General features: G+C 43.4%; 4 protein-coding genes across 5 annotated transcripts; 1 reads left to right on the top strand and 3 right to left on the bottom strand.

Annotated features, from left to right (window-relative positions):
• Positions 1-1,613: 1,613 nt before the first annotated feature.
• LOC131265998 (L-lactate dehydrogenase) lies at positions 1,614-4,721 on the bottom strand. Its single transcript, XM_058268325.1, has 4 exons — positions 4,596-4,721; positions 4,381-4,498; positions 1,862-2,451; positions 1,614-1,778 (listed from the first exon to the last, which is right to left on the bottom strand). Exons 1-4 carry the CDS (start codon positions 4,719-4,721, stop codon positions 1,614-1,616), a joined length of 999 nt encoding a protein of 332 aa, XP_058124308.1.
• Positions 4,722-7,594: 2,873 nt separating this feature from the next.
• Positions 7,595-8,468, bottom strand: LOC131265999 (uncharacterized). The gene is made up of 2 exons (XM_058268326.1): positions 8,204-8,468; positions 7,595-8,042 (listed from the first exon to the last, which is right to left on the bottom strand). Exons 1-2 carry the CDS (start codon positions 8,466-8,468, stop codon positions 7,654-7,656), a joined length of 654 nt encoding a protein of 217 aa, XP_058124309.1. The 3' UTR covers positions 7,595-7,653.
• A 96-nt stretch (positions 8,469-8,564) lies between these two features.
• Positions 8,565-9,899, bottom strand: LOC131265997 (zinc finger protein 628-like). Its single transcript, XM_058268324.1, has one exon. The coding sequence runs from the start codon at positions 9,897-9,899 to the stop codon at positions 8,565-8,567; it is 1,335 nt and encodes a 444-aa protein (XP_058124307.1).
• A 723-nt stretch (positions 9,900-10,622) lies between these two features.
• Positions 10,623-20,388, top strand: LOC131265996 (uncharacterized). Of its 2 annotated transcripts, none has more exons than XM_058268322.1 (15): positions 10,623-11,261; positions 12,155-13,471; positions 13,662-13,818; positions 14,065-14,291; positions 17,376-17,492; positions 17,560-17,697; positions 17,797-17,931; positions 18,009-18,070; positions 18,143-18,270; positions 18,362-18,481; positions 18,583-18,728; positions 18,795-19,130; positions 19,220-19,360; positions 19,507-19,707; positions 19,918-20,388. In XM_058268322.1, the coding sequence occupies exons 2-15, from the start codon at positions 12,889-12,891 to the stop codon at positions 20,022-20,024; spliced, it is 2,598 nt and encodes an 865-aa protein (XP_058124305.1). In that variant the 5' UTR covers positions 10,623-11,261; positions 12,155-12,888; the 3' UTR covers positions 20,025-20,388. The 2 variants fall into 2 exon arrangements, with proteins under 2 accessions (XP_058124305.1, XP_058124306.1); XM_058268323.1 differs by having other exon boundaries at positions 14,065-14,129.
• Positions 20,389-25,839: the final 5,451 nt, after the last annotated feature.

Raw genomic sequence — 25,839 nt, forward strand, 5'->3', positions numbered from 1 at the left:
AAAGCGCAAGATTCTCGCGTGTTCGTGGAATCGTGCCGCAGTGTTGGTGCCGCCAGCGATCACGCGCCGTCGTCCGCGATCGTTTTCCGCGAGCGATCGGTGTGCGCGTTGCACTTTCGTTCGAACGAGAAAAAGCTCTCCTCTATCAGTGCATCGACTGGAGCTTTCACGCATCAATGATTTTCCACGATCAACAACAATTGCTAACCTCGGGGTGGTTCTGAGAGAAAAGCAGCAATAGAGAGTGAAAAAGAAGAGAGAGCTTTTTCACTCAAATCTTCATTTGTTGATTTTTAAACGATTTATAAAATAAAATTCATTGGTTACTGCAAGGAGGAACGAAATGTGAGATAGATGCAAACGGAAAGGACCTAATGGAAATTTTATGGTTTATCATATTCAAATTGATTTGTGGTTTTGTGGTTCAAACATTTCATTTCATTTCATTTCATTTCCCCAAACATTTATCATGATCCTACAATCCTAAAAATGTACGTACGATTTCCCTCACCGTAAACCACGCTCAAGATTACAATTAAAATGGCAATGATTTAAGCAATCCATTTTGTATTCTGTCTCAGTTCAGAAGTTCAACACGTTAACTATTTTAAAGCTACTAACCCAGTGTTTTCTAGCTGAGAAAATGCAGTTTTTCTTTCTGTTTTCTTTATTTTTAATAAAATACTTTAATTTTCTTGCAGCTGTATTTTTTATTGACCGATGAAACATTAATCATTTTGGAGATTTATTTACGACCTTTTCCCCGCAGCAATCATGTAGTTTTACCAAGATTTCATATAATCACCTTCAATACACATCCCGAAAGTCAATCTTGCTCGTACAAATATCATTAGAGACCTCAAAAAGTTACATTTCCTAGAGTTTCGTTTTCCTTTTCATCTACGATAGTGTGAATTTAATTTTAGTTTTACTTGATTTTGTTCAAATTTTGAGTGAGCGCAACAATTTCGTAATCACGGGCCCGAAATCGAATGAAGTGTGGTTTGGTGTCCCTTTTTGAGTAGTAGCCAATTCGCTCGCGTTCAATTCAGCGGTGTTTCCGAATTACCGTATTGTTGTGACACTCCTAAATGCTAGTCGAGGTAGGGTGGTGTGTTGTTTTCATTTGTATGCAGTTAGTATGGTTACACTTGTTATCTCTAAATTTAGTCTACTCAAATGTTTGTTTCAAAACAGTTTTGCCTTTCCATTTTACCGTTCTCTTGTTATACTGTTTTCAGTCGGGTATTTAGTTAATGTTCTGCAACTAACGTTATTTTCTCTCGTTACAATAATACAGGCAATGCACACAAGACAATAGACATCCTTTCCTGGCGGTGAAGAATTTTCTCCCAAAGAAAAGCGGTGCGCTATGTAATACTTCTATCATATTTTATTTGTTTCTGGGCATTCAAGATTAGTTATAGTGAAGGGACATTTAAATTTCATTATAGTACGACAGTTTGGTGCAGTTTGCTGGAGGAGCTAGTTCGCGCCGGATGTAAAACCGGACACTGACTCTCCGGAGCTGATTTGTTGCTAGCTTAACAAGGACATGTGTTTGGTTTAATAAATAACATTTTTCATATTAGCTATGTTACGCGAAAGGCGGCTTAGAATTTGATTCCCGCCTGAACCTGGGCCATCAGGGTGGCGGATGCTTGCAGCTTCTTGGTTTCCTCCGGAGTCAAAATCTGTTTCACCACGTGACTGACACCGTTGCGGCCAAGCACGCACGGAAGCGAGAGGTAGACGTCGTCGGTAATTCCGTGCTCACCCTAGAAGGTAGGTCGAGAACATTAGTACTCTTGAAAAGTGAAGGTGACCTAAGCGCAGTTCAATAGAGGCTCCCGAAACTTACCGCCACCAACGTAGAGACGGCGTGCACATTGTACGTATTGCGCAGAATGGCCGAAGCCAGCGAGGCCACGCTCAGGCCGATGGCCCACGAAGTGTAGCCCTTTAGACGAATGACCTCGTAGGCACTGTTCACGACCTGATGGTGCAGATCGCCCCACTTTTCCGCGTCAGCGTCGGTACCGATGTCCGGGTTGATCTCGGCCAGGCGAACACCGGCCACATTCACACCGGACCACACCGGCACGCTGCTGTCACCGTGCTCACCGATGATCCACCCGTGGCAGGACGTTGGCGCCACTCCGAGCTTCTGCGACATCAGGAACCGGAATCGGGACGAGTCCAGGTTGGTGCCGGATCCGATGACGCGGTTCTTGGGCAGACCGCTCAATTTCCACGCGACGTAGGTCAGAATGTCGACCGGATTCGAGACGACCAGCAGCGTACAGTCAGGGCTCTGTGCAACAAGTTTCGGGATGATGCCCTTCAGAATATCGGTGTTACGCTGGACCAGATCCAGTCGGCTTTCACCCTCCTTCTGGCGCACTCCGGCCGTAATGACGATCAAGCGGGAACCAGCAGAGACGGCGAAGTCTGCAGTGAGTAATAAGTGGAAAAATGATTAACTTTACATATATATTGGAAGATTACAGTTATAGATAATTATTATGTTTAATTTATGTTCAAGAACCTCACGATGATAGAAACAATTAGATAAAACTCCTAAAAATTCCTTAAAATTGATCAAACTCCTAATCAACGGACTTAGTCATGCTTTTGATATATAGAGGGCGCTTGTCTATTCGCTCTGAAATACTTCATGTGAAACATTTCATTCATGATTTAAATTCTGATTTTGATTGGACCACGTGGTCGCCGTCTTTTCTAAATTATTCTTCGTAAAGAATTTTGTTTGTTTGATGAGCTAAGGAACGGTACGATTATTGTTAAATATATAAATAGATAGAGATATATTTATACTTTGAAATCCGATATGTGTGCGATGGCCGTGACATTGGCCGAGATAAACCGAGCAAACCGTTTTTCGCGGTTAATTAATCCCGTTGTGGAAAAGAGTTTCAAAACATTCTTAACGCACTCATAACGGCCCTTTGATAGGCATAAATGCTTTGTTTATAAACGAGCCTCCTAATCAGGCGATTATCACAAGACGGTGATAGTGTGGTTGGTTGCATTTACTGGCCATTTTTTTCACGAATGGTGAAATGCTTACTAGTCGCTGATAGAAGTGTAATAAAAATAAACAACGAAGGAGATTGCCGCCTTGGCAAGATAAGAAATGAAGGGTGCGTACTCGAATTGAGCGTTTTTTTGCGAAACATTTACCACGACACATATCTTCAGCGTTTTGGTACGCGGATGATTCAATGTTTCGTTTTCTTGCTTTCATAATCAGATTACTGTAAAACAATGCAAACAAATAATATTGCCAATTGATGCGTAAATTGATAAATAATTTAAAATGCCAGCCAATGTAAGCATGTAACACGATCGTTCGTACAGTCTGGTACTTAATGGAAAAATCATTGGTTTTTCTTTTTCTCCCTTGATAGCTTTTCTTCTCTTTCGTTAGCGCACTTGCATTCCAGCGATGCACCGGCGGAAAGCCCTTTCCACTTTCATTAGACAGAACCGTCCCGACCACTCGAACCTCCTGTACCTTCGCAAGAACCTTCGCGTCCGAAGGGATAATGAAGTCGGCCAAAGTGAATCGAGCTGGTGGCAAAGTTCATTATGGGGTCATCGTCGTCTGGCTCAACAACGACCGCGGGGGGTGTGTGATTGTGTATGCGTAGTCGGAAAAAATGGAGCATGCGCATTCAAAGGACACGAGCATTTCACTTGGGGTAGAATGCTACTCCCAGTATGTTGAAATCCGGGCCTGGTAGTTGCACGAAGAATAATGTTAATTTTTAATTTAGAAAAAAACCGATTGAAACACAAGACACTGCAAGTGTTTTGCACAGGCGAAGAGATCTGATGTAATTCAATTTATACTTTCCTTTTCCTACTGCAATTTCCCCTTTGCGTATGTTGCAAAATACTGTGCTCTTCTACAAACTCTCGCGGATAAAAAACTGTTTCTCGCGTTTCCGAGACGCTGAATTGGGGCAGTAAGCTAACGAAGCACGAAGGGAAGAAAACTGCTGTCGGAGAACTGCTAACGTTTTCTCCCCACGCCCCTCTCCATGCTCCATCCTCTCTGATGTGTCTAGTCCGAAGAACGAGTAGCAATGTCCGAATGATAGTAAAAGTGTTCTTGAAATGTCATTCAGACTATCCCGAACGGAAATTCCCGATTGGGTAGCATTTTCACTGATTTTAAAACAACCAAAAACCGATTGGCACCTTACAGAGGAAGGGATTGAGCAATTTTGGCGATGGACTTATCGGTAAGAACACTGTATCACAAACGCACACCTTAATTAACAAATTCGAGGGATCAACCGGAACACTAAACTGTATTCGAAAAGGGCGCACTTTTTCACTCGGAACACTTACCGGTGCTGGCGTCGACCTGAGCGTTCTTCATGAAGGCGGAACCATGCTGTAGATCCAGCATCTCTCCCTGCAGCTTGTCGGCATTGACATCAATCAGCGCCACCTCGCTGGAGACGCTCTGTAGGGTGGAAGGTTTGAAAATGAAAGTAGTTAAAGGTTGTGGAAAACAATTTTCTTCCAAAAAAGCAAGATCCGTCGAACAGGTTGCAACCTACCTGGGTTAGAATACTGAAGGCGCAGGCCATGCCAACCTGGCCGATGCCGACCACGGTGACCTTGTTGCCGGACGAGGTCATCGGTTCGGCCACTTGGGTGAGCAGTTTCGCTTTCACTTCAGTCATGTTGATGGGTTTAATTTGCGTAGGTTCTCCGGGAACGATTCTGGAAAGCGAGATCAAAACACATTCATCAGCACTTTTGAAGACACTTTGAGATTAGAATGACTTGAAGACTTTTTTCTTGTCCACCAATATGTAGCCTAGGTTGCAAATTCAATCAATTCTAATTAATTCAATTAAGCTTCTATCATTGTCAAGATTCGTATTGGCGACTCTTCAGGGACTATTTTCACTGCTTGTGCTGGATATATTTTCCAACCTTTCGAAACTCACTTTTCACACTAGATCAAGGTGCCAATTAGTAAGGCTGCCTGCGGTTGATCCTTAAGGAATGTCGGCTGATGCTGCTGAGCTGTGCTCCGGTGAAGCGCCAACGGTGGAATATTTGTACTGACCTCGCTGTTCGGTCGTCGATATCCGAACGTACGGAACGCACGAGATCCGGTGCGTTTCGCCTGTGGTGCCGCGTTTTTTGAAGGTGACCTTTGGTATCGGCACCGAACGCCCCGCGTTGTTGGAAGATACGGCGGCCGGGTGTGCGCTGAGTGTCGCCGATTATGGGCAAAAGCGGGGGGAAACGAAGGAAACGAACTGTGTTGGGGAAAGCAGAGACAATACGGACGCTTCCGACGTCCGCGATCCGTCCTCGCGCGTATCCGCACATCCGCGCGCGCTGCAAATGTGCGTTGATTTGATGATGATGAAATTGTGGAAATATTGCTGTACGGCCTGGCTCGGCCGGTGAGTTACCGTGGCGGTCCATCTAACAGCTGATTGTGTAGGTCAGGGGTCGCCAAAATGCCGGCAACCGATGTACCATTTGTGAACTAAATAAACTCGAGTAATGAAACTACTGTTTCACTCATATTAAGTCTGTCATTTTTCAGTTGTGTATCACTTTGTAGGTTGTTTTTCGATAAAACAAATAATTTGTCTTTTGAAAACAACATTTCGAATTATTTTCTTTAATTTCAAATTGTGATTTGAGTTTCAAATCATCGCACCAACATATATTTAATGCAAGAAAATGTTCTTTAAATTATCAAAAAAATAGAGCAATCAAATTTTAACCTACCTAAAAACCAAATTTCGAACGAAATCCACATAGCTTTCAGTAATCTTATCACAATCAAATTGACGCGCGTTTATCTATTTTCCCCCCGAGCCACCCAAACCGACTTCGCAACCCCTGGTTGGCCAGGGGAAAGAACCGAACCGAAGGAAACGTGAGTGCTTGGTCGCACGTGTGCGGTTACGCAGCCGCCGGGTGGATTCCCCTTTCTTACGTTTTCGAGACATAAACAACTTTATATAAAAGATATTACAAACATCTTTAAATCAAAGATCAATCATTCAAATCAAATCAAATGAAAGATCAATCATTGGATTCATAACGTTAAAACGTCCAAAACCATACTTCTAGAGCCTACTTGGAAAATAATTTGAACAATTTTTTATGGAAACTTGTGTTAAAAATCATTTAGAACATTCTGTTTAAATTGTTTTGCTTTACATTTAAATTAAAATTAGTTTAAATTTTAGAAATAATTCTACGTACTCTAAACAGCGAGTTGGATAAACATTTAATTAAAAATTAGTAATATTAACAATTACTTTCTAATAAGTTTCTCACCAACGCAATTCTAACCGACAAACCGTCATCCGAGTGCTGTTCCCCACCACAGCGAATCGAAATGGGAACTCAGAAAGATGACGGAGAAACCGACAAAGCGTGAGATTGTGCTTCTGACTCATTGTGGACTTTTCACGTAAAGATTCAAGCCGAAGTGCGGCAGGAGGAGTATGCATGCAGCTGCATGGTTCGAATACCTTCCAGCGTGGTGTTCGGAGATGACGAAATGTTGCCCGGAACATGTGTAACTTTTTAAAGGGCGCTACAAGCGAACGTGATCGCAAAAGGAAGCGAAGAAAGATCTGGCCCTTTGCCAACGATCACCCCAAGGAGGTATCAATGCAAGACGATCGACGAAGGACCGTAAGAAGGTGCGGGTGATGCAGCTGCAGTACTTGGTATACACCTTTCTTCCTTTCCGGCTGCAAGAACGCACCCGTGCGTGGCTTCATTGCTCATTGCAAATCTCTACTACTGACACGCTTTCAATGTCAACCGGTCGCGATCTTTGGCCACGCGACTATTCGCACGTACGGCAGACTGTGGTAGCGAATTTGTCTTTTTATTACGTTTTTTTGGTACGAATGAATGACGACAACCACTTGCTGAACAGAGCATTAGTACCGCGTGTTTGTTTGATTTGTGAACAAGTTTTAAGACATTGTTTAGATCATTGAAATATTCGTTGCGAATTTCACCATTAGATGTAACAGTTTTTTTTTAACTTTCTACGTAGATAAATTAAACTTCAGGTGAACCTGGACAAAACAAAATCAGAGAAATATAACTTTATATTTCCAATTAAATAATTATGGTTTAATTATGTGTCTTGCTAATTGCTGTTTGTAAGCAACTGCCTAACAATACAAGTGAGCAACTGCCTGCCTTTGTGGAGGCTTTCCCTAGGATTATCCTAGCCGCAAAAATTAATCCGGCAACAATCTTGCCTTTGAATATTGGAATGGTATTGATGCTTCGATGTCTTGTTCTGAATAAAACCCAAATTGTTCAACTATTTTGAAACATCCTTCAGTTATATATGTTAAGACACGAAAAGTGTCGTCTGCAATTGACATTCAATCGTCCAATAAAAGAAAGAGGTTTAAAATAAGTACAATTTATAATGTTAACATTATTCACACATATCAAAAAGCGCCACCTACATGTGATTATGATGCCTTGATGAAATAAAAAACAAGAAAACCTTTCTCAATTTTTACTAACTATTTGATAAATAACAACATTGAGTCAAATATATTACCATGTTTAATTATAATATCACACCTTGTCTCCGCTGGTACTTTACGCCTGCGCTGGCATTCGCTCATAGATTGCCACACAGTTGATATTTTCACTTCCAATGTCGAAATGCTCGAGCAGCTTCCACTTTTGCACGAACTGTTCCCCTGGTGCCATCGGTAGTGGGTTGGTGTGAACGCCTTTTTCGTTTTTCGGACCAATTAGTATCACAAATCGACCACCGAACCCAGCTACGTACTGTTCGAAAGCGTCGCCATTGTTAAAGTAGCAAAACAACAAGGCATCGATTTGATCTTGTTGCATTTTCTGCGTCACTTCCTGTACGGAGCCAGCTGTACCGTTTACGAACGTCAATGGAATGTAGCGTGCTGGGGCGTACTTCGAGTCCCACCATTCTTGATCGATTTCTATGCCAATCACACTGATTGCGTCTGGAATGGTAGACAATAAAACAATTTGCATGATTTAACCGATATTTACAACAAAAATAATTTGTTTAAATTAAAAACAACAACCCGGTGAAGACAGACCGAGTTTGTTGTATGAAAATGGTTTTGTAAAAATAACAATAAAAAAAAACATAAGCACTTACGAAACGCGCAGCCAATAATCCACTCGAGTAATCCGTTGCCACAGCCAACACTAGCGATCGACCGAATCGTGAGCCGTTCTAGGGTAGCTCCGAGTCGCTCAACGTCCTGCTCCAATGGCCATGCCCAGAGGAAATTAGAGCGTTCCGCTGGCGTCAAATCCTGGCCAATTTCGGTGATCTTTCGCCATTTGTTCGTTCTCATGAAACTGACTATCAACCGTTGATCCTCGTTGTCGCCGGCGCCTGGTTGACTACGATCGTACATTGTAGTTCCGGGGTAAAACGTACGAATTCTTCACTACTACCGGCACTTTGAACAAAGGCCCCGATCTTGATGAACTCTACCTCTAGACTGCCTGTTTCAATCGGTGCCCTGTGCCGCCTTGCTGCTAGTAATAAAGTGCTGCGAGGTGCGTTTACGCCAATGTACCTCACAGAAATTATTTATAGATCCTAGACCACCGCCGCCGTTGGTGTTCGGCCTGATACCAATACCAGCATCGATGCTGCTGCGACCATCTGGCTGTGCGTTTTGTTTGCATGCATTTGGCGCGATCTCGACCTGAGTCGGTCTGGGAGGGTATAGCGACATGTTGTGGTTACTATCGCTCGGCTGTGATGCTTCCGATTGTGCGGTACTTATGTAACTACTGTTGATACTATTGCTACTACCATTGCCGGTGGCGGTGCTGCTGCTGTGCGTAGTGGCTGGTTTTAAGATCTTTCGATAGATTTCAAGATTGTCAAGACGTGTCGTGAACATCGATTTTGATACTTCCTGTCTAGCGGCAACCCCTGGGGAGCCGGCCACCACCATCGGATCACTCGTCGAGCTTGTATCGTTTGAATTCGTCCGATCTTCGGTATGCGTGGGCTGCTTCGGCACGTCGATCGGTGTTTTTGGCGTCCCAACAATCTGTATCACACTGATGCGATTCGTTTGCACGGGCATTGGCGACGGTTTGGCGCTCTTCTGCGCTTCTCGTTTTATTGCTTCCACGTGGCCCCCGCTGATGCTTCCGTTCGCCAACACGACTTGCTTCAAGTCACCTTCCGGGTGAAAGCTTTTTGCGTGTCGCACGATATTATCCCTTCGCGTACTCGACACACCACATATGGCGCACTTGTAGCCCCTCAAATTGGAGTGTGTCTTGAGATGCCGTTCCAAGTTACGCGCATCGATGAACTCTTTGCCACAGGACTTACATTGGTATCCCTTCACACGGTGGCTCAGCATATGATGCTTTAGGGCGTTGGGACGTAGGAACGTTTTCTCACACTCGGTGCACGCGTGCGACCGGTTCCCGTTGTGCACCACTAGGTGCTTCTTAAGATTGCCTTTCAGTGTAAACTGCAGCGGACACTGTTTACAAGCAAATTTTTCCTTCGATGTATGCTTAGTTTCTTTATGCGCCTGCAACTGCTCGTCCGTTTCAAAGCTGGCCGTGCACCGGGTGCAGTAGTGCCGGCCTGATGCGTCATGCGTTTTTCGATGCAACTCCAGGTCTCGCTTGTGCATGTAGCTTTTTCCGCAGCGAACACACGCATGCCGGGTGGTACGGTGGATTTCATCGTGAAACTGTTTGTGCGACTTGGAGTAGACCGTTTTGCGGCATGTTTTACACTCATAACTCGTCCTGCTGGACGATTGATTGGACGTCGTTTTGGCTGCTGTGCTTTCTTCGTTCGGTTCCATTGACTGGTGAGCAGAAAAATATGCTGTAAACAAGGAGTGAAATGTAAAATCACCAATTTGAATAGATTAATATGAATTCAACGTACCTAACAGTTGCAAAAAGTTGTAGAACTCATAAAGATTATGTTTTCCACACAACGACTAGCGTTATCACTAAGCATTTCGTAAACATCAGCTTCGCAACCCACCAATCAACAAGAACTGTCAATTGGAATGCAATTTCAACACTAAATGTCAAAGCTCTACAGTCTGCTGCCAAGGTATATGACTATAAAAGGTAACGAAAATTACGATTTTACTCACGGAATTTAAAAATATGCTGAATTTAAGTTGCAGACAATGAATTGAGATGGTACTGATAGGCAGAACAATAGCTAAAATCGATAGAAAACCAGCAGTTTGAATGGAGTGGAATAAAAATACATAAAATGAATAAAAACTGGTGTGTGTCGCGGAATACGAATCAAATTTGACAAGTTGATATGAACTAAAATCGTATCAATTAAAAATTACTAAACGAGTTTCCCTTCTCTTTTGATTATTTACGTTGTATGAAATTTACTCTGGTCATATGAAATTTTGTGACGCCATTTTGCGCCTTTCGCAAACTATACCTACAAGTATGTACACACATTGAGTACGAACGCCGCAGATAAAGTGAAGTGAAGTGAAGAAAATGAAGTCAACTCTTGGAGTCGAGGATCGTCGCACGTAGAGGCAAGTGGCAATTTTCGCTGGAAAAAGGGCTCGAGCTACCCAGCGCAGTGGGTGAAAAACTGAACTAATCCTCTGACTTGGAAGTGCAGCGATAGTTTGTAGAATATATAAAAATCTTCCCGAAGCCCTTGCGCTGGTTCCGTTGTAGGGAGAGGCCAGCGAAAAAGTGATAATTAGATGAATGAAGAAAGTGCAGTTACCATCTTGTGTGCCCTGGAAGAATGTTCTCCTGCCTCAGCCCCTAGAATACCGAGACGCTCCTTTTTGCTGTGTGAAACCCACTTTGCTAGGCATTCGTAATGCGTGTGTGCGATAAATAAATAATCGAAAAATCGGCGAAACCGTTCTTTATTGTGCGCTTTTCCGCAGTGTCGGAAAGCATCGAAAAAGGAGTACGGTGTAATTCTCAAGGAGCTGATAGTCGAACGAAAGATTGAAAAAGTCGAAACTAGGTGAAGCAAAGCAACGCAAAATCGTTCGCAAGTGATGCATAGTGGTAGCGGCAGGCAGTTTGATTTTTGGGTGTTCCGGAGCCCGTTTTTCAGTGCCATTATTCCTGGCCGCCAGGAGTGTTTGGAAAAATCAATACTAATATAAAAATTAACAATGGCGGCTCGAATCGTTTCGACGGAAGGAGTTTTTTTGGTGAGTTGATATTGCGAGAATCCTAGAAATGTCAAGAGAGCAAGAGAGAGCGAGTGAAAGAGAAAAAGCAAGCACGAAGAAGAAAGAAACAGCGCTTGCAGCGCGGGTGCGAAAACGAGAGCACGAACAAGCGTAACGCGAGAGTGGCAAGAGCACGAGGGAGAGCACACTCCTAGAAACCAGTGGCAGCAAACTGCTGTGTAAAGTTCTAACAAATAATTTGCGCATCCTTTGGTCGGAAAATGTTCACAGTTTCAACATTTGCATGGGTAAAAATGTCGGTCGCTACAAGTGGGAGGACGATTGGCATGAAGGGCTCCTCAGTAAGCGAACGCCCGAGCATTTAACCCCACTTCGAAGTGTCAACAAGCCGAACGGGAAGAAGTGAAGTTGTAGCCTTCGATAGATAAGTGTCGCTTTACCCGATGAAGATGTCGATTAAGCACAGTTGATGCTGATAAAACATGAAGCACTGCGTACGCAACCAAGAGTGAGGTGGGAAATGTGCACCGAGTCGTTCTCCTTCGAAGGAAATTGAATCACAAAAGCAGCAGATTGCAAATTAACCACCAACCAAACGATTGTGCCTTGCTGGGTCAATAGAACCGTGACGAGTATCAATTTAGAAGCCGTTAATATCTATCAATTTAGTGTAAAACCCCCACAGTTGGTTTAGTTTAGGCATTGGATGATGAAGGAATGGACCTTTTTTTTCTTCTGGCAGAGGAACCAAATTTATGAGCATGATGGGAAGAGACTTGGGAGGCCATGTAAACCATGTATTTCTCTCAATTTGGTGTCCTTTTTAAGGATTAGTACTTTTGTGACTACCAAAATTAGCAACTTCTGGGTCGTAATTAAAATTTTCTTTTTCTTTTGTACTTTTTCCACAGCGCTTCGTGTGGCTCCGGCAGTGAAGGGGACGCGGTGTAAAATGCACCCCAAACGTTATCAACCCTCGAAGAAGAACACCTCGTACAACATGCGAATGCGATATTAGAGTGCTGTGTGCATGCACATAACACACAGAAGAAAAAAAAACACAATAGAAAAAGAACGAAAGAGAGCGAGCACAAAGAAGACTCGAGCAGCTCATCGAACAAACTCCTTGCCGTCCTTGCAGCACGGGGAGGAGCAGCAGCCCTAAACTTTCGAGAGAGGGAGAGCGTGTGCAGCGCAAAACGGAGAATCCATCCGCCGGAAGGACGAGCTCTATAGCAGGAGCAACTGACTCCATCCATCCATTGCACAAATGTAGAGCGTTGCATCGCAAAGGGGAGAAACGAGTACGAAAAAAACACACCACACATACATACACAAGGCTCTATCAGGAGGCAGGAGGAGTGGGTAGAAGGAACCGGAACCCCCTGGACCGAGAAGAAGTTTTGTGGCGCAAGGAAGAACGTTTTCAAAATTTGCTATAGCATAGCGACCAGCAAGCAACAGACGCTCATTCTCGGTGCCAATCTTCTTTTTTAATTAGAAAAAAGTTCAGGCTCACCTCCCGCGATAATACTCGCGATAGCGGCTTGTCCAGTGGCCTACATACCTTCGGGGCCTGGTTCGGATTCGAACGTCTACGTGCTCGGACACACGGTGGTGCTGTTTTCATAGCCACACACCGAAAATGCACAGCATGGTGGTCGCTACTAAACAGCACAGGAAAGGATCACGACGCAAGGACACCAACGGCAATACTGTGCAATGTGCCCAAAATTCGCTCAAAAGTTTACTTCATTGTGATTATTTCAACATTCCTGCTACGGTCGGGGCGGACGCTTCCGTTGCTGCGTACGTTACCAGTGATTGCGCTGGAAGCAACCATCTCCTGACGGCCGCCTCCACTACTTTACTCCCCGATGAACGATTAGTCACAGCCAACTTTTCCACCCATCATGGCGGCGATAAACGTCGATGCAGCAGAAACAGCAGAAGAAGACGCGAAGCAACCCGATGCAATGGTGGCAACGGTGGCAGCAGTATCCTTTCCCTCGCCAGAATGCCCTGCAGCAGGAGTATTTACACCCGCATCACACCCCCCACACAGGCGGTCGGTGCTTCTGATGCGACTCTAGCACGATTTCGGCAGCCGGCAATCGGTTCTGCGACGCACCACAGGAGCAGAACGAAACGGCTGCAGCGATGTCTTGTTCAAACATGTTTGGCCTTGTTCTTGATACTAGGGTGCTGTGATGCAGCGAAACAAGAAGGTGAGCTATATTTTGAGAACAATATCCCCTACATTTTGATCAGTATAAAAGCGACAGATTGGACAGCTATCCAAGGAAAATGTCAACAACTTCATATTGGCATTATCATTTCCTTACTTCGATAGAAGATGTTTATCTCCACAAACAATGTTTAACCCTTCTCATTCTTTGCGCTTCTTTTTCGGAACAGTTTTACAAAGTGGAACGGGGTGCGCATTTCCCAAGCGCTGGGAAGGTCAATGGTTTCAGTCCGGTGTACAACAGCCAATTACAATAGAAGGATCCACGTTAAGTACTAGAGGCCGATGCATCGCTAGCGAGGGCGATAAGTTTTTATTAGTTAATGGGTAAGAATTATGTCCGTCCCGCGCTCTTCAACTAATTTTCTCGATTGCCACTAATATGCATTTGTTTCTCGTTTCTCGTCTCGTTTTATTTCCATTTGAATCTTCTTCTTGCTGCACAATGTTTGTACCGGGCCCGATTGCCCAATTGCAAACGATGCACCCGACGACCCTGCACGGAACCATCATGCCACCAACGCTTTATAACGCGACAACTCGCTGCCTCCGACAACCCCATCACACCTGCAGCAAAGGATGTCATCGGTGCGTTGTAATTTATCAGAAGCATATAAACATACTCCAGTATAAAGAAAGTGAGTGTGAAGATTTTTATACAGGCCAGTTGAATCCAGCTGCAATGCCTATTCATAGCGTTTTAAAAAGTGATCGGGGCTTAGCTCATCCCAACATGAACGGGCATTCAAGAATATCGTCATCGGATCCGTATATGCGATCCAATGAAGATAGCGACAATTGTAAGCAACAGAAACTACTATTTTATCTTTTTTATAAGTGAATATCCTCTATTGTTTTCTTTTTAATGTGTTTTTCCGTTTTCATTTTTCATTCGCCTCTATTTGTGTTTCTTCGTTAGATCGCAAGTCAGTTTTTTCTTTTGTCGAAAAAGAAAACGGTACTAACTCTAACTCTACTACTACTTCCACTACTAACCTCCGCCGCCCTCCCACCCCTCACTATCTTACTGCGAGTCCAGACACACAACCGAATAACCGATCCCTTGCGCCATTTTTCCTTCATAACAACAACCGCATTTCCCTACACCTCCCCACCCCATGAAGCGACCACTATTCTAACCCTTAAATATACACTTTTTGTTACTCTTCCTGTGAGACTTCACTAAGAATCGATGAAACACCTGTCGCTGCCACTCTGTTTGTGTCAGAACGAAGTGGAACCGATTCCGTTTGGTTTTCCGTATTATAAATGCTGCCCTTCTTTTGTATGTGAACTGCAACTACCGCAGTCTGGAACTAAGAACGTATTGATTGGTGGGATCATGATCTCAGTTTATACGAAACATGATGATATCGATACTTTTTAACTTTTTTTTCTACCTACCTCTTACTACACATATGTGCCATTGATGCCTCAGCTTAGGCATGCATTCTGCATTCGGCTGTAATGTTCTATAATGTTTAGAGATGCTATAATGAATGAGAACTAACTAACGGTGGCATAGAATTTTTGCATTTCCTTTAGCATTGAGCCCGTGCCATGTCCGTGATAGTCTTTGAGATAAAAATAATGGTTTGGTCTTGGTTAGAATATAGGTTATTGATATTGTTAATGGGGTTTGTGATGAAAAATTTTATACCAAAAACTCAACTTTCACTTAACAGAACGCTATCTGTAGTAGAGAAATACTTTCTTGAAGTAAGTTAAGATTTCCTAGGGATTTTGTTATGCCGTTTAAGGAAGGTTCCACGTGTGTCACCTTTCCGGCTATACTTTCACGGTACACGCGTCAGTTATAGTCTAGGATTAAGGCAATGAACATTCACGAACAGGACAATGGTATAATTTGCTTGTCTTTAGTTAAATTAAAGCAATTTAATTTGCCCCCCTTCGTTGTGCTGTGTTTTAAATCATATTGTTTAGTTGGGTTGTTTTTCTTTTCTCAACATCACCATCATCTCCCATGTTTGCTTTCCTGCAAGCGCCAGTTTCCCTCAGATTTCATGCCTCTCTGTAGTGAAAACAAAAACATCACAATAACTTATGATTCTGCGCACAATCTCATCACATTTGTTCAGTTAGTTTTGTATTTCTTGTGTTTCTAATTTTTTTTATTATCATTTACTTTCCATTATAATTACCTTGCAGCAACATTTCTGTACTTTCTGTAATTGAAAACAAACAAAATCTTTTCCCTTTTCGCTAGTATGTTTTTGCAAGGACATGAGGAATTAAAGTTGTTCAAGCTAAAAATATGAAGCACGTTAAGATTTTTGTTCTTCAAAACATTTAACTTTTATTCCGTTTTTTTCGCTACTAAATTCAATTGACGTAAATTGCCAGCGGTTTCTCGCATATCGTGGTATACGCTGGTCAATTCCAACCAGGTCGCAGTGATGAGCAGAACACACGTTATCTACTTTTAAATAGATCGTTGAAAAAAAACAACAACAAAGTAATTTAAACGTAAAAAAACTACTGAATGTTGGGATGGGTTTGCCCGATGTAAACTTTTCAGTTTTTGATTTTCATAACTTTTTTTCTGTTCCTCCCGTTTCTGATTTCGTTCGAATGTTGCGCCTGTTTCCTTTTTTTCGAATAACCGAATGTCCAATTTAAAATAACATTGAAAGACCAGTTTCAGAAAACCTTAGAATTAATTTAGCAAACTCTACTTGAACCATACACTCGCGAAAACAGGCTGCTGGCGGTGAACCGACACTATTACCAGGAGTCTGTTTTTTTTCGGCCACTTTCGTCGGCAGCATACTCCTTGCTTCCAACCCGTTTAATCGACAACCCAAAAGACCCTTTGTAAGGGACGAAGACGAGGAGAAAAGATGTTTTGTTTGTTTTCCCTACTTCATCGTACACCTTGGCTTCCAATGCCTCAATATTTTGGTTTACACGACATTAAAGTAGATGCAGTCACAGAACGTCAAGTGTATGAGCTTATTTTCCCAGCACAAGAGCCATTAAAGTAATAAATTGATCGGAAAAGGCAAAGCTATATTGCTCAGAACAGAACTTTACATCTTCCTTACGCTAAAATTTCGAGTTTGTTTGTGAGCTCGTGATGTGCTCAAAGCATTTGTAAAAAGACTATGTGTTTGTGTGGCACATCGATATACTTATTCGTTCCCTTTTTCTTATGCGGCCTTCCAAGACTCCTCCAATCCTCTCGTTCAACACAACACGTCTTTCAAATAAACTTTTCATTTCCTTCATTAGAGCAGTAAATGTCACACATTTCAGTGTAGCTTTTAATGGATTCTGTAAATTTTATGTATATAAGAATGCTTCAAATGGCTAAAACGCAGTACCGGGTCTTTAACGGAAACATTTTCATTGCGCTCTAGTATTACACTGTTGGTTCGTGGGAGCCGTTTTAACATTTAAAATAGGATCAATATAGTAACAAAAACCCGCAATTCGATTTAAAGCAAAATTAATCGTTTTAAGCTCCGTTTTAGTCATTGCGTGTATTTTAAGTGGTCACGAAAGACGCCAGAACATCCGGTTGAAATCCCGTTGGCTGGCGACCTTGGCCACCGCTTGAGGGCCTAATGGTGTACCGGATTTTCTTGTTCTGTTCGAACATTACTGATACGTAGATGGTTGTAAATTTGTGTAAATTTATGATTTACTTCTTTTCGTTCCTGGTTGTGGCTATGTTTCTTTGGTTTTACGTTTTGTCCCCATCCCCTATTTCTCTATCTCTTTCTCTCTGTCTTATCGTCGACCGGAATCGGTGGAAGGAGGAAGTGCAATCTACTAATGATGAACGTTTTCGTTTCCGATTTGTTTTGTTTTTCCCACCTCGGCCGGTAAATTGTGCTGTTGAAAATTGACTTACCTTCCAGGCATGGGATGCAAGGGTCGCGAAACACTGCACAACCTTTGCGAGCAGATCCCGGGAGATGCTCTACTGTACAGTATGTTTAAAATTAATCCAGAGCCAATTAAGTGTCCTCTGTCAGGTGAGTGAAGCGTGTGCCTCATTATTGGAACAAGAAGATTATTATTGTTCACCTATGCACTTTTTAGGTTCATATACGTTCACCTACAATCGAGGCCATGGGGAGTGTAGAAGTCCCGTGTCGAACATGGAAATGTGTACAGAAGACAGTAGATTACTGCTAAGTTTTCAGGCTTGCCCTGACGTACCTGGGACCGAAAGCACGGGTAAGCTAAACTGTGTGCTTGCTTTCATACACACTGAATTTCAAACAACCACATTTCATGAACATCTATTCATATTTATTTTGCTGTATCTATTTCCAGTTGAGGAACTAACATGCCTAGCATGGTGGAAGGACGGTAATTCACGTTATCTTGTGGGGTTGGTTTCACATCATCATGCCACCTCGAACGAGGAACGATTTAGGTGCTTTGTGTACGAAAAGCTAAGCGGATCTGGTAAGTAATCGCGGGTTTACAGTAAAAACTAAGATTCCTAGAATTCACCTAACATCGTCGTTTTATTCTTTTCAAAGATGCCGAATATAAACTTGCCCAGTCAGGAGATGCCACTTGCAACGGACTTGAAAGTGCGGAGGTATGTTCATGACCGTGAAATGATGTAAACTTTGTATACTTATTTACTGTTTACATTGTTATTTTTTCGTAGGTTGGTTCCAGGATCATGACGCTGAAGAAGGCACCACTGATGGACCGTTGTGATTTCCCGGTTTGGTTTAAGGGCCCTCGTTTTTGGCATGCCCTTATGGGAAGTGCACACTACGTGTTTGATGCGAGGTAAGGATTAGACCAAGGCGCGAAAAGAATTAAATGAGATCCATCCTTGGCAACCACCATTCATTAACATCCCTTCTCCTGTTCGTTTTAGTGATGGTTCGTTGCACATCAAAAAGCCCAATGGTCACACAGTCGCCAGATCTCTGTGCGAACAAATCAACAAGCAAACGGCATCCGAGATGATGGTCGTCGTACACCATACGATGGGCTGGTAAGTGGGCGAAAAGAAAAGAAGACATTTAACTACATCCCATTTGGGCGAGAATATTGAAGAGTTTCTCTTGCTTCTGGCTTCGTTTTTCGATCAATTAGCAAATCCGGGTTTATGTGCGTGATGTTCTACAGACGAGACACGCACGTAGCGGAGCTACAGATGGGCACACCGGCTGCCAGACTTGAAGATGCATGCACAACCGAAAACTTTGATGTTCATCGAACTCCGTTCGTGACGCTTTTAGGTAGGTATCAACTGACCGGGGCAGAAGGTAGTCTAGTGTGTCATATTTAACTCTCTTCCCCTTCAGCTAATAATTCCGAAACGCAGCTCTGCCCGATGGAGGGCCAGTACATGATGAAGGGCTTCCTTACGCCCACTTCATCCATTTCGCGCCACAAACGCAACCACAACAATAAGGCCCGTTCGCACCGCCACTGGGATGTGGTGGGGTACCGGAACCAGGAGAGTGCCATCGCCAGTAGCAGCGTTAGCGCCGGTGGTACCGTCGGTGGTGTCATCGGTGCCGGAGGGTACATGGGCCTGGAGACGAAGCGGAGGGCATTCCTGCCACGTTCGCGACGTACGGCAATTGAGCTTGCGCGGAACGATTCGTATACGGTTCACGCTGAGGACGGTGCTGTTGGTAAGTGTCCCGTGGTTTTAAAGAAGATGTTCAGCGGGTCTCATCTCCATAAATTGTCACATTACACTGGTGTCATTTTTTTTTCTTAGCTACCGACATTGCCAGAGCACGACGGGAAACGGCCAGCGGATGTAATATCAATCACAGCACCAACCGCCATTTGTTAATCGGATGCAACGAAAATAGCATAATTGAAGTGAAACCAAAATGTAAAATCGACGATGAAGAGTGTAAGTATAAAATTACTGATCATAATTGAACACGAAACGAAGATTTATTGCTTATCTTTTTGTCGTCTTTGAAAAGGAAACAATTATGAATGTTTGAAGAAATCACTTGTTCAATATTAATTACATCAATTTCTGTAAAATTTCAGTGTATACATGCCTCGGTCATTGGCAGGAAAACCAGACAACGTACATCATCGCCAAGCACGCAATGTCCCAGCATGGTGTGTGCATCAGCTACGTGCCAACGGAGGGCAGCCATGTGCAGGTCTACGTCGGGGACACTTGCCACCGGGCCGGTATGCAATCGGGCCAACACCGATCAATGCCAGCCAACGTAACGAGCTACGGTAAGTGGCATTGAAACTGACAACAATCCTTTTTGGTGGAATTAAATAGATAATGAGTGGTTTTAGATTTGTTTTGTAGTTCAAAATGTTTCGTTGGTGTTAAATGCGACACATGTATCAGGGAAATCGATTGGGCAATTTTTTTTACCCAAAATTCAATTTTGAAACAAACACAAAATGCTTATGAATCCTTTTTTATTATTATTTCAGGTAAATGTGGCGAGACCAATGCCGCGGTCTCTTTACGTCATCAAACTATCAGCTGGCTCTATTCCGTCGTATTATCTATACTTCTCATTCGGTATGTCTTGCGATGATCATCTGCGACTAGGCAGTAATCGTAAACGCGACACCTCTTCATTGCACGGTGTGGCAAGATATGGCCGAGATGAATGAGCTGTAAGTGATGTATTTGTTGTGTGTTGCAAATTTGCATGTCAATCAGATTAAAAACAAACAAGCAAGCATCCAGGCGCCGACAATAGGCTAGGCAAATTAGCGTTCGTTCGGTGGAATGCGACCATAAGCGCACAGATGGTGTGTGCAAGTACTTCTGTGGCACAATAGAGGCAAAGGATATCGTGTACATCGATACAAAGTGTACAAAGCGAAATGTGTAGCAGCTTATTGGGAATAAAAAGTGACGACGTGTTTTATGATTTTATTTTATTATTTATTAAATTATGTTCTTCGTTGCGTTTAAATCTCTATACTTGTTGTGATACGATGAAAATGATAAACTAAAAATTACACACTTGCCGTGCGCGGTTGAGCGAGGGGACAGTTTGATGATTGATAGGGATAATGATTTACCACAAAAATTGCCCGCGCTAAATGGGTCGGATCTTTTTACGTTAAGGAATCGAAATATCGAGCCGGCTAACACACATCCACTCACTCGTACAGGAAGCTATTTAATACTTCATACGCAATTGTCGATTTGGTGATGATTGTTTTTAATTTTTGGACCTACGAACGAAACGGAAATTAACGTGATGGATGGAACGATGTAACGCTTTGTAAAAAAAAAACATACAAAACATTATGTGGTGGATTAATGATGGTCTAATTGCGTATGCGATGGCAAGCTTTTCTCGGAATACTCGGAAGTCGAGCAGTGTTTTGGTTCCGCGGGGCCAAGGGCAGCATTTCTTCCCTCAACCATATTATCCATGCGTTCGCTGGACTAGCAGCTGGTTGACGTAAAAAACCAATTGTGAGTAAATGATACATTGCTAAATAAAATACATACGACTAATGCACATATATTCAAACAAAACCAACGAAAACTAAATCTGAACGGGCAAGGTAACGGGCGGAGGAAGGAATGATGCAACAGGGCAGTAGTGTGTGTATACAGAAGAGCAGAATGTTACTGCGTCGCATTGAAAGAGGCAGCCACATGAAGATGAAGGCATTGATTGAAAAGAAAGAAAACTTACACCCGCTAATAATGCAGAATAATAATCATTCGTTTTTGAATTATGTATCCAAGGTTTCCTATTAAAAGTGATTGTACAATGGTAAAACAAACAAAACAAAACAACAAAAAAACAGAAGCAAACAAACAAACAAGAAAAGAAAACTATGCACTATGAAAGATTGTGCAAAAACCTAGCAGAAATGGAAAGGGACGCTACACGGTGCGCAAAAATAGGACAAGACAAGTAGCAAGGATAGACAGATGATAACAGAAAAAAAGAACATATATATACATAACTATTAAGGACGAGCAGATGAGGCGCAAGGAATATGATATGTCGCTGATCGCGGTCAGGTGAGGAAGGAATAAAAATCACACAATGTGGAAACCCACTGTGTACGAAACGAATGGTGATGTTCAAAACGAATGAGGGCTGGTAAAAGTTTTTTAAGCGGGCACAGGACACAGAGAGTAAACTGAAACCATAAACAGCGGGAACCGAAACACTTACACAAACATACACAACACACAATCCACATGAAGGACGAAAAAGTACTCTAGGCTTTTTAAATTAAATTATCGTAAAACCAGAAAAATTACTAAAAAGATCTGATATTTTTTGTGTAAGTACTCGAACCGTGAGGACGAAAAAAAAATCGTGAAGACGAATGGAACGGAACTGAACGGAACGGAAGATGGTGGAAGTGAAAGACACTGAAAAAATAAACCAACTAAAGTAAAGGATAAAATGTGATCGTTATTTTACTGTAATTAATTTCGTTTTTTTTAAAGAAAACTACAGATGCACCTGGATAGGATAACATAGAATTCAAGTGATACGGATTTTTATTTCTAATCATTTAACCTAACGAGAGCAGAAATGTTCGTGGTTTTAATTATTTTGATAAGAACATTATCATAATCTCGATTCGATATTATATTTGGAATTGTTTGTTTTATACATTCCGTACGATAAGTAAAATATTTAGCCTTCAACTCAAACTACTTTAGTACATAGTCGATTTTATGCCACATTTTTCTCCTACATAGTGTAGTGCTATTGGCTTGCTATGAAGAGACCACGTGGATAAAAAAAAATTCGAAACCGGACATAATGGTTCTACAACATTGAGGTTTCTCAGACAGGATGAGTAAAAGTAGAGGTTAAATTTAGTGAACACATTTGTAAAGAAATCTTCGAAGCAGATGACCAGCACCAAGGGCAACCCTTCACATTATCCAATTATCCGCAGGAGACTCCAATCGGTCCTCATCTCCACGGCGTACATGCTGTTCCACTCAGCATGCGCTGAGAACGATCATACCGATCGAAATCTTAAGATCTGTGACTTAAGTCAATGCCAACGATGATCGCTGTCAACAATGCCCGTTCATAAAACACGCAAACACCAACACCAACAACCGGTCGACGGTGACGGGGTGCACAAGTGCATGTGTGTGTGTGTGCGTGCTGTACCTTTAAAGCTTGTGTCATTTTGTAAGCTCCTTCGAAGAATGAGCTGCGCCGCGCGTTCATAAGCCGATAGATCATAAAAAGTTTCAGCGAGTTTGTGCCCTTTCCCGCTCTGCCCGTCGGAAGCCGCGCTCGCACGTATCCCTTTCGCTCGCGTCTCGGTAAGCCGTCGGTTCGCTTTCTTGAGGCGAAACTGGATTTCGTCAGTACGCAAACACCCTTCGACCAGTGCGGCCACCGTCGTTCGCGAACGTCTCGTGTGTGGCTTTTCCTGCCCGTCGATTGATCTTGCCATTTGCCCGTCCGATTCACTTGCGCCCATCGGGACGTGTACTCCACAGTTTTGTGCGGTGGAAAGAATCATCACAATTAAACGAGCTAAAGCAGAGGAAAAACCCTCGCAATCGGGGTTGTGTCAAGCGGTGCTAGAACTACGAATCAACAAGGTAACCCGTTTATTTGTCGACTCGCAGTGTGCCCTCTCGTCGTGTGCGAGTCTCGTAAGTCATCTTTTTTCCAGTGTTTCGTGCGACCCCGCGAGATGATGGTGTTTTCCTCCAGCTCCCTCGCTGGAAGGCTGTGTATTCCCTCCTGGACGCGTTTGTGCAAGTGGGTTGGTGTGCGGCTGGTTGGTCGCATGCATCGATGCGTGCGCGTGTGCGTGAATGCGTCGCTCGCTGCCGCGTTTGGCGAAGATAATTTATGAATGAAAGTAAATAGTTGATGTACCCTAAATACCCGCGGTGGGAGGCACACGCAACGCAGCAAACATAGTTTTCTGCCAGCGCGTTTAAAGTGAAGCTTTCGATCTGCTAATTATTACGAGTTGGTGCCCGGGTGAGCAGCAGCATTTGCATTCTGTTCTATTGTTTGTGCGTCAATTCTACAGCGCGAGTTTGAAACTGGAAGCGGTACGGAATTCCCTTTCCCCAAAAGTCCTTCAGAGTTCTGTGTGTGGTTGTGTGGTTTGTTTTCTCCTTAAAACTATTGGTTCTCCGCGGTGGTGCTGTGATGATGTGTGTTTTTTTTTAATTTATTATTTGTTTCATTCCATCTTGCACAAGATCATTTCCTCCACCGTTTCGACCGTTGACACGCGATTGACCTCCCCCTGTTGCCCCATCCCTCCCAGAACCATCCCTTCTCGTCATACAACCGCCATCGGAGAGGCCCGGAGTTGAACCGGGTTGGTAATTACCAATGGTTGCCCTTTCGAGGAAGACTGCCACTGGCCTGCCGACTAGAAGGCCTTTAGTGTTGAATCCGATTGTTGTGTGGCGATCGTGTTTTATCGTGCCTAGGATCAACTCCATCCGATCGGAGTTAGATTTGACAACGATCGCTGGTTGATCATGAGACAGCATAGTGGATGGAATAAAACATTTGGTAAAAAAAATCTATGCTACTGAGCGCTAGAGTCAACATTAAGATTGTATTAGGCCCGAACAACGCCCGCAACACGGCTTTACTCGGGCGCGTCCAGGTAGGAGATGTTAGGGTAATATGCACCGCTTGGGGTTACAGGCAACCCGGTTGGTTTTGCCACAGCTGTGGAACTTTCATTATTTTGGGTAAAGATTTTGTAAAAAAGGTTGTCAAACATCTGTTGATAAAATTTGACCAAAATCCACCTGCCTGCTTGTTCTTTTGTGTGTCTCGTGTAAATCTAGCTAGCAGAATGATGGAGACTCAAAGTAATGGATTGAAAAACAAACGAAAAAATTCCAAAAGTAAGCTAACAAATGTACTAAACAGCAATCGTTTACAGAGCAGAAAAATCGTCAAAAATTGCGAAGTGTAGCGTTTCGAATCAAGAAGTCAGATAGAGCGCCCCAAAGCATTCGGGCAAGATTCCATAGCAACGTTTTCTAGTGTTAAACAAACTCATTTCTTTCATATTCTTCTAGGATCAACGATCGCTTTGGAGAAACTAGTATACTTGTAACTTACCCATAAAGTAACTGGTCATTTATTTGAAATCTATGAATGCAATCGATGTGGATCATTTGCGTTCGAGATAATGCGCAGCATAAAACATGCAGCTGGGTAATATGTTTGGCAAGAACCAATATGCAGGCCCGTAGCCTATGTCTACAGCACCAAATATTTACCATATTGGTCACTTCTTAATTTACAGTTCCTTTTATGATAGAAGTGATCCTTTTATGATAGAAGAAGAAATTTGCTTGAAGTCCCAGCTATGCTAGGGGATGGAACTGTGCATTTCGACATTGGTTGTTAAATTGAAAGCAACTTATGTCATTAGGGGACTTTGCAACTTAGAGATATAAAAGTAAAGATTTTAGTTTAAGTCATGCAAATAAACAAATTGGTTGGACAGCAGGAAGGTGCATAATGCCCCCCTCTTCCCTACTATAGTATTGTGTGTCAAAACGCGCCGCGGAACACACGGGATGAGCCCGCGAGACGGAAAGTACGGTTCGCCCGTTGTCCATTCTTTAACTGTACCCCTTCCCCGCGGAGGGGGTGGCCCCAACCATTGTCCACCACTAACTCCCGTCTCCCCCCTCGACGATTTCGCCTGATCCCTGTCCCCCTCTCCGCCTCGGTCGCCCCCGGAAGAGCTGGTCGAGTGTTGCGTTTAGGCATTGCGTTCCGATGACGTCACTCGCGCTGGCTTCAGACCCCGGGGTCGCGCGAACACGAAATAAATAATATGCACACGTACGCACACGTACGTCCGTACCGGTGACGCTTGTCGCACTATATCCGTGTGCCAGCACACCATCACAGCACACTCTAGCGTGGCATTGTGGCGTTTTTTAGCATAGTGTAATCTCTCCACCCAGCAGATGGAATGAATGCCGATTAAAGTAATAAACAAAACAAGAAGAAGGAATAAAAGTAAGCGGGCGTGAATGCGACCGCGAATCGCTGGTCTTGTGCCACCCCGTTCCGTGTGTTGTTTCCGTGGGACGGGCAGATCGTGCCGTTTTACTCGCGTGTTTCGTGTGTGTTTGTGTGCGGGCGATAGTGTGTCCCTGTGGGGAAAGAGTAAACGCGATCGCGGGGCAGCTGTCAGCGAAGCGATTCGTCATCAACGTGTGTGTGTGTGTGTGTGTGTGTGTATGTGACGACGTGTTGTGTGCTGGAACGAGGAAGGGTTACGAGGCCGTGTGTGGCGCAGGAAGACACGCACGGTGATGTATGTGCGCGCGGTGACGGCGAACGGCCCGCATCATCATCGTGTCTCTGAAAGTCGGAAGATCCACTA

The sequence above is a fragment of the Anopheles coustani genome, chromosome 2 (genome assembly GCF_943734705.1).
Source record: "Anopheles coustani chromosome 2, idAnoCousDA_361_x.2, whole genome shotgun sequence".
Lineage (NCBI taxonomy): Eukaryota > Metazoa > Arthropoda > Insecta > Diptera > Culicidae > Anopheles > Anopheles coustani.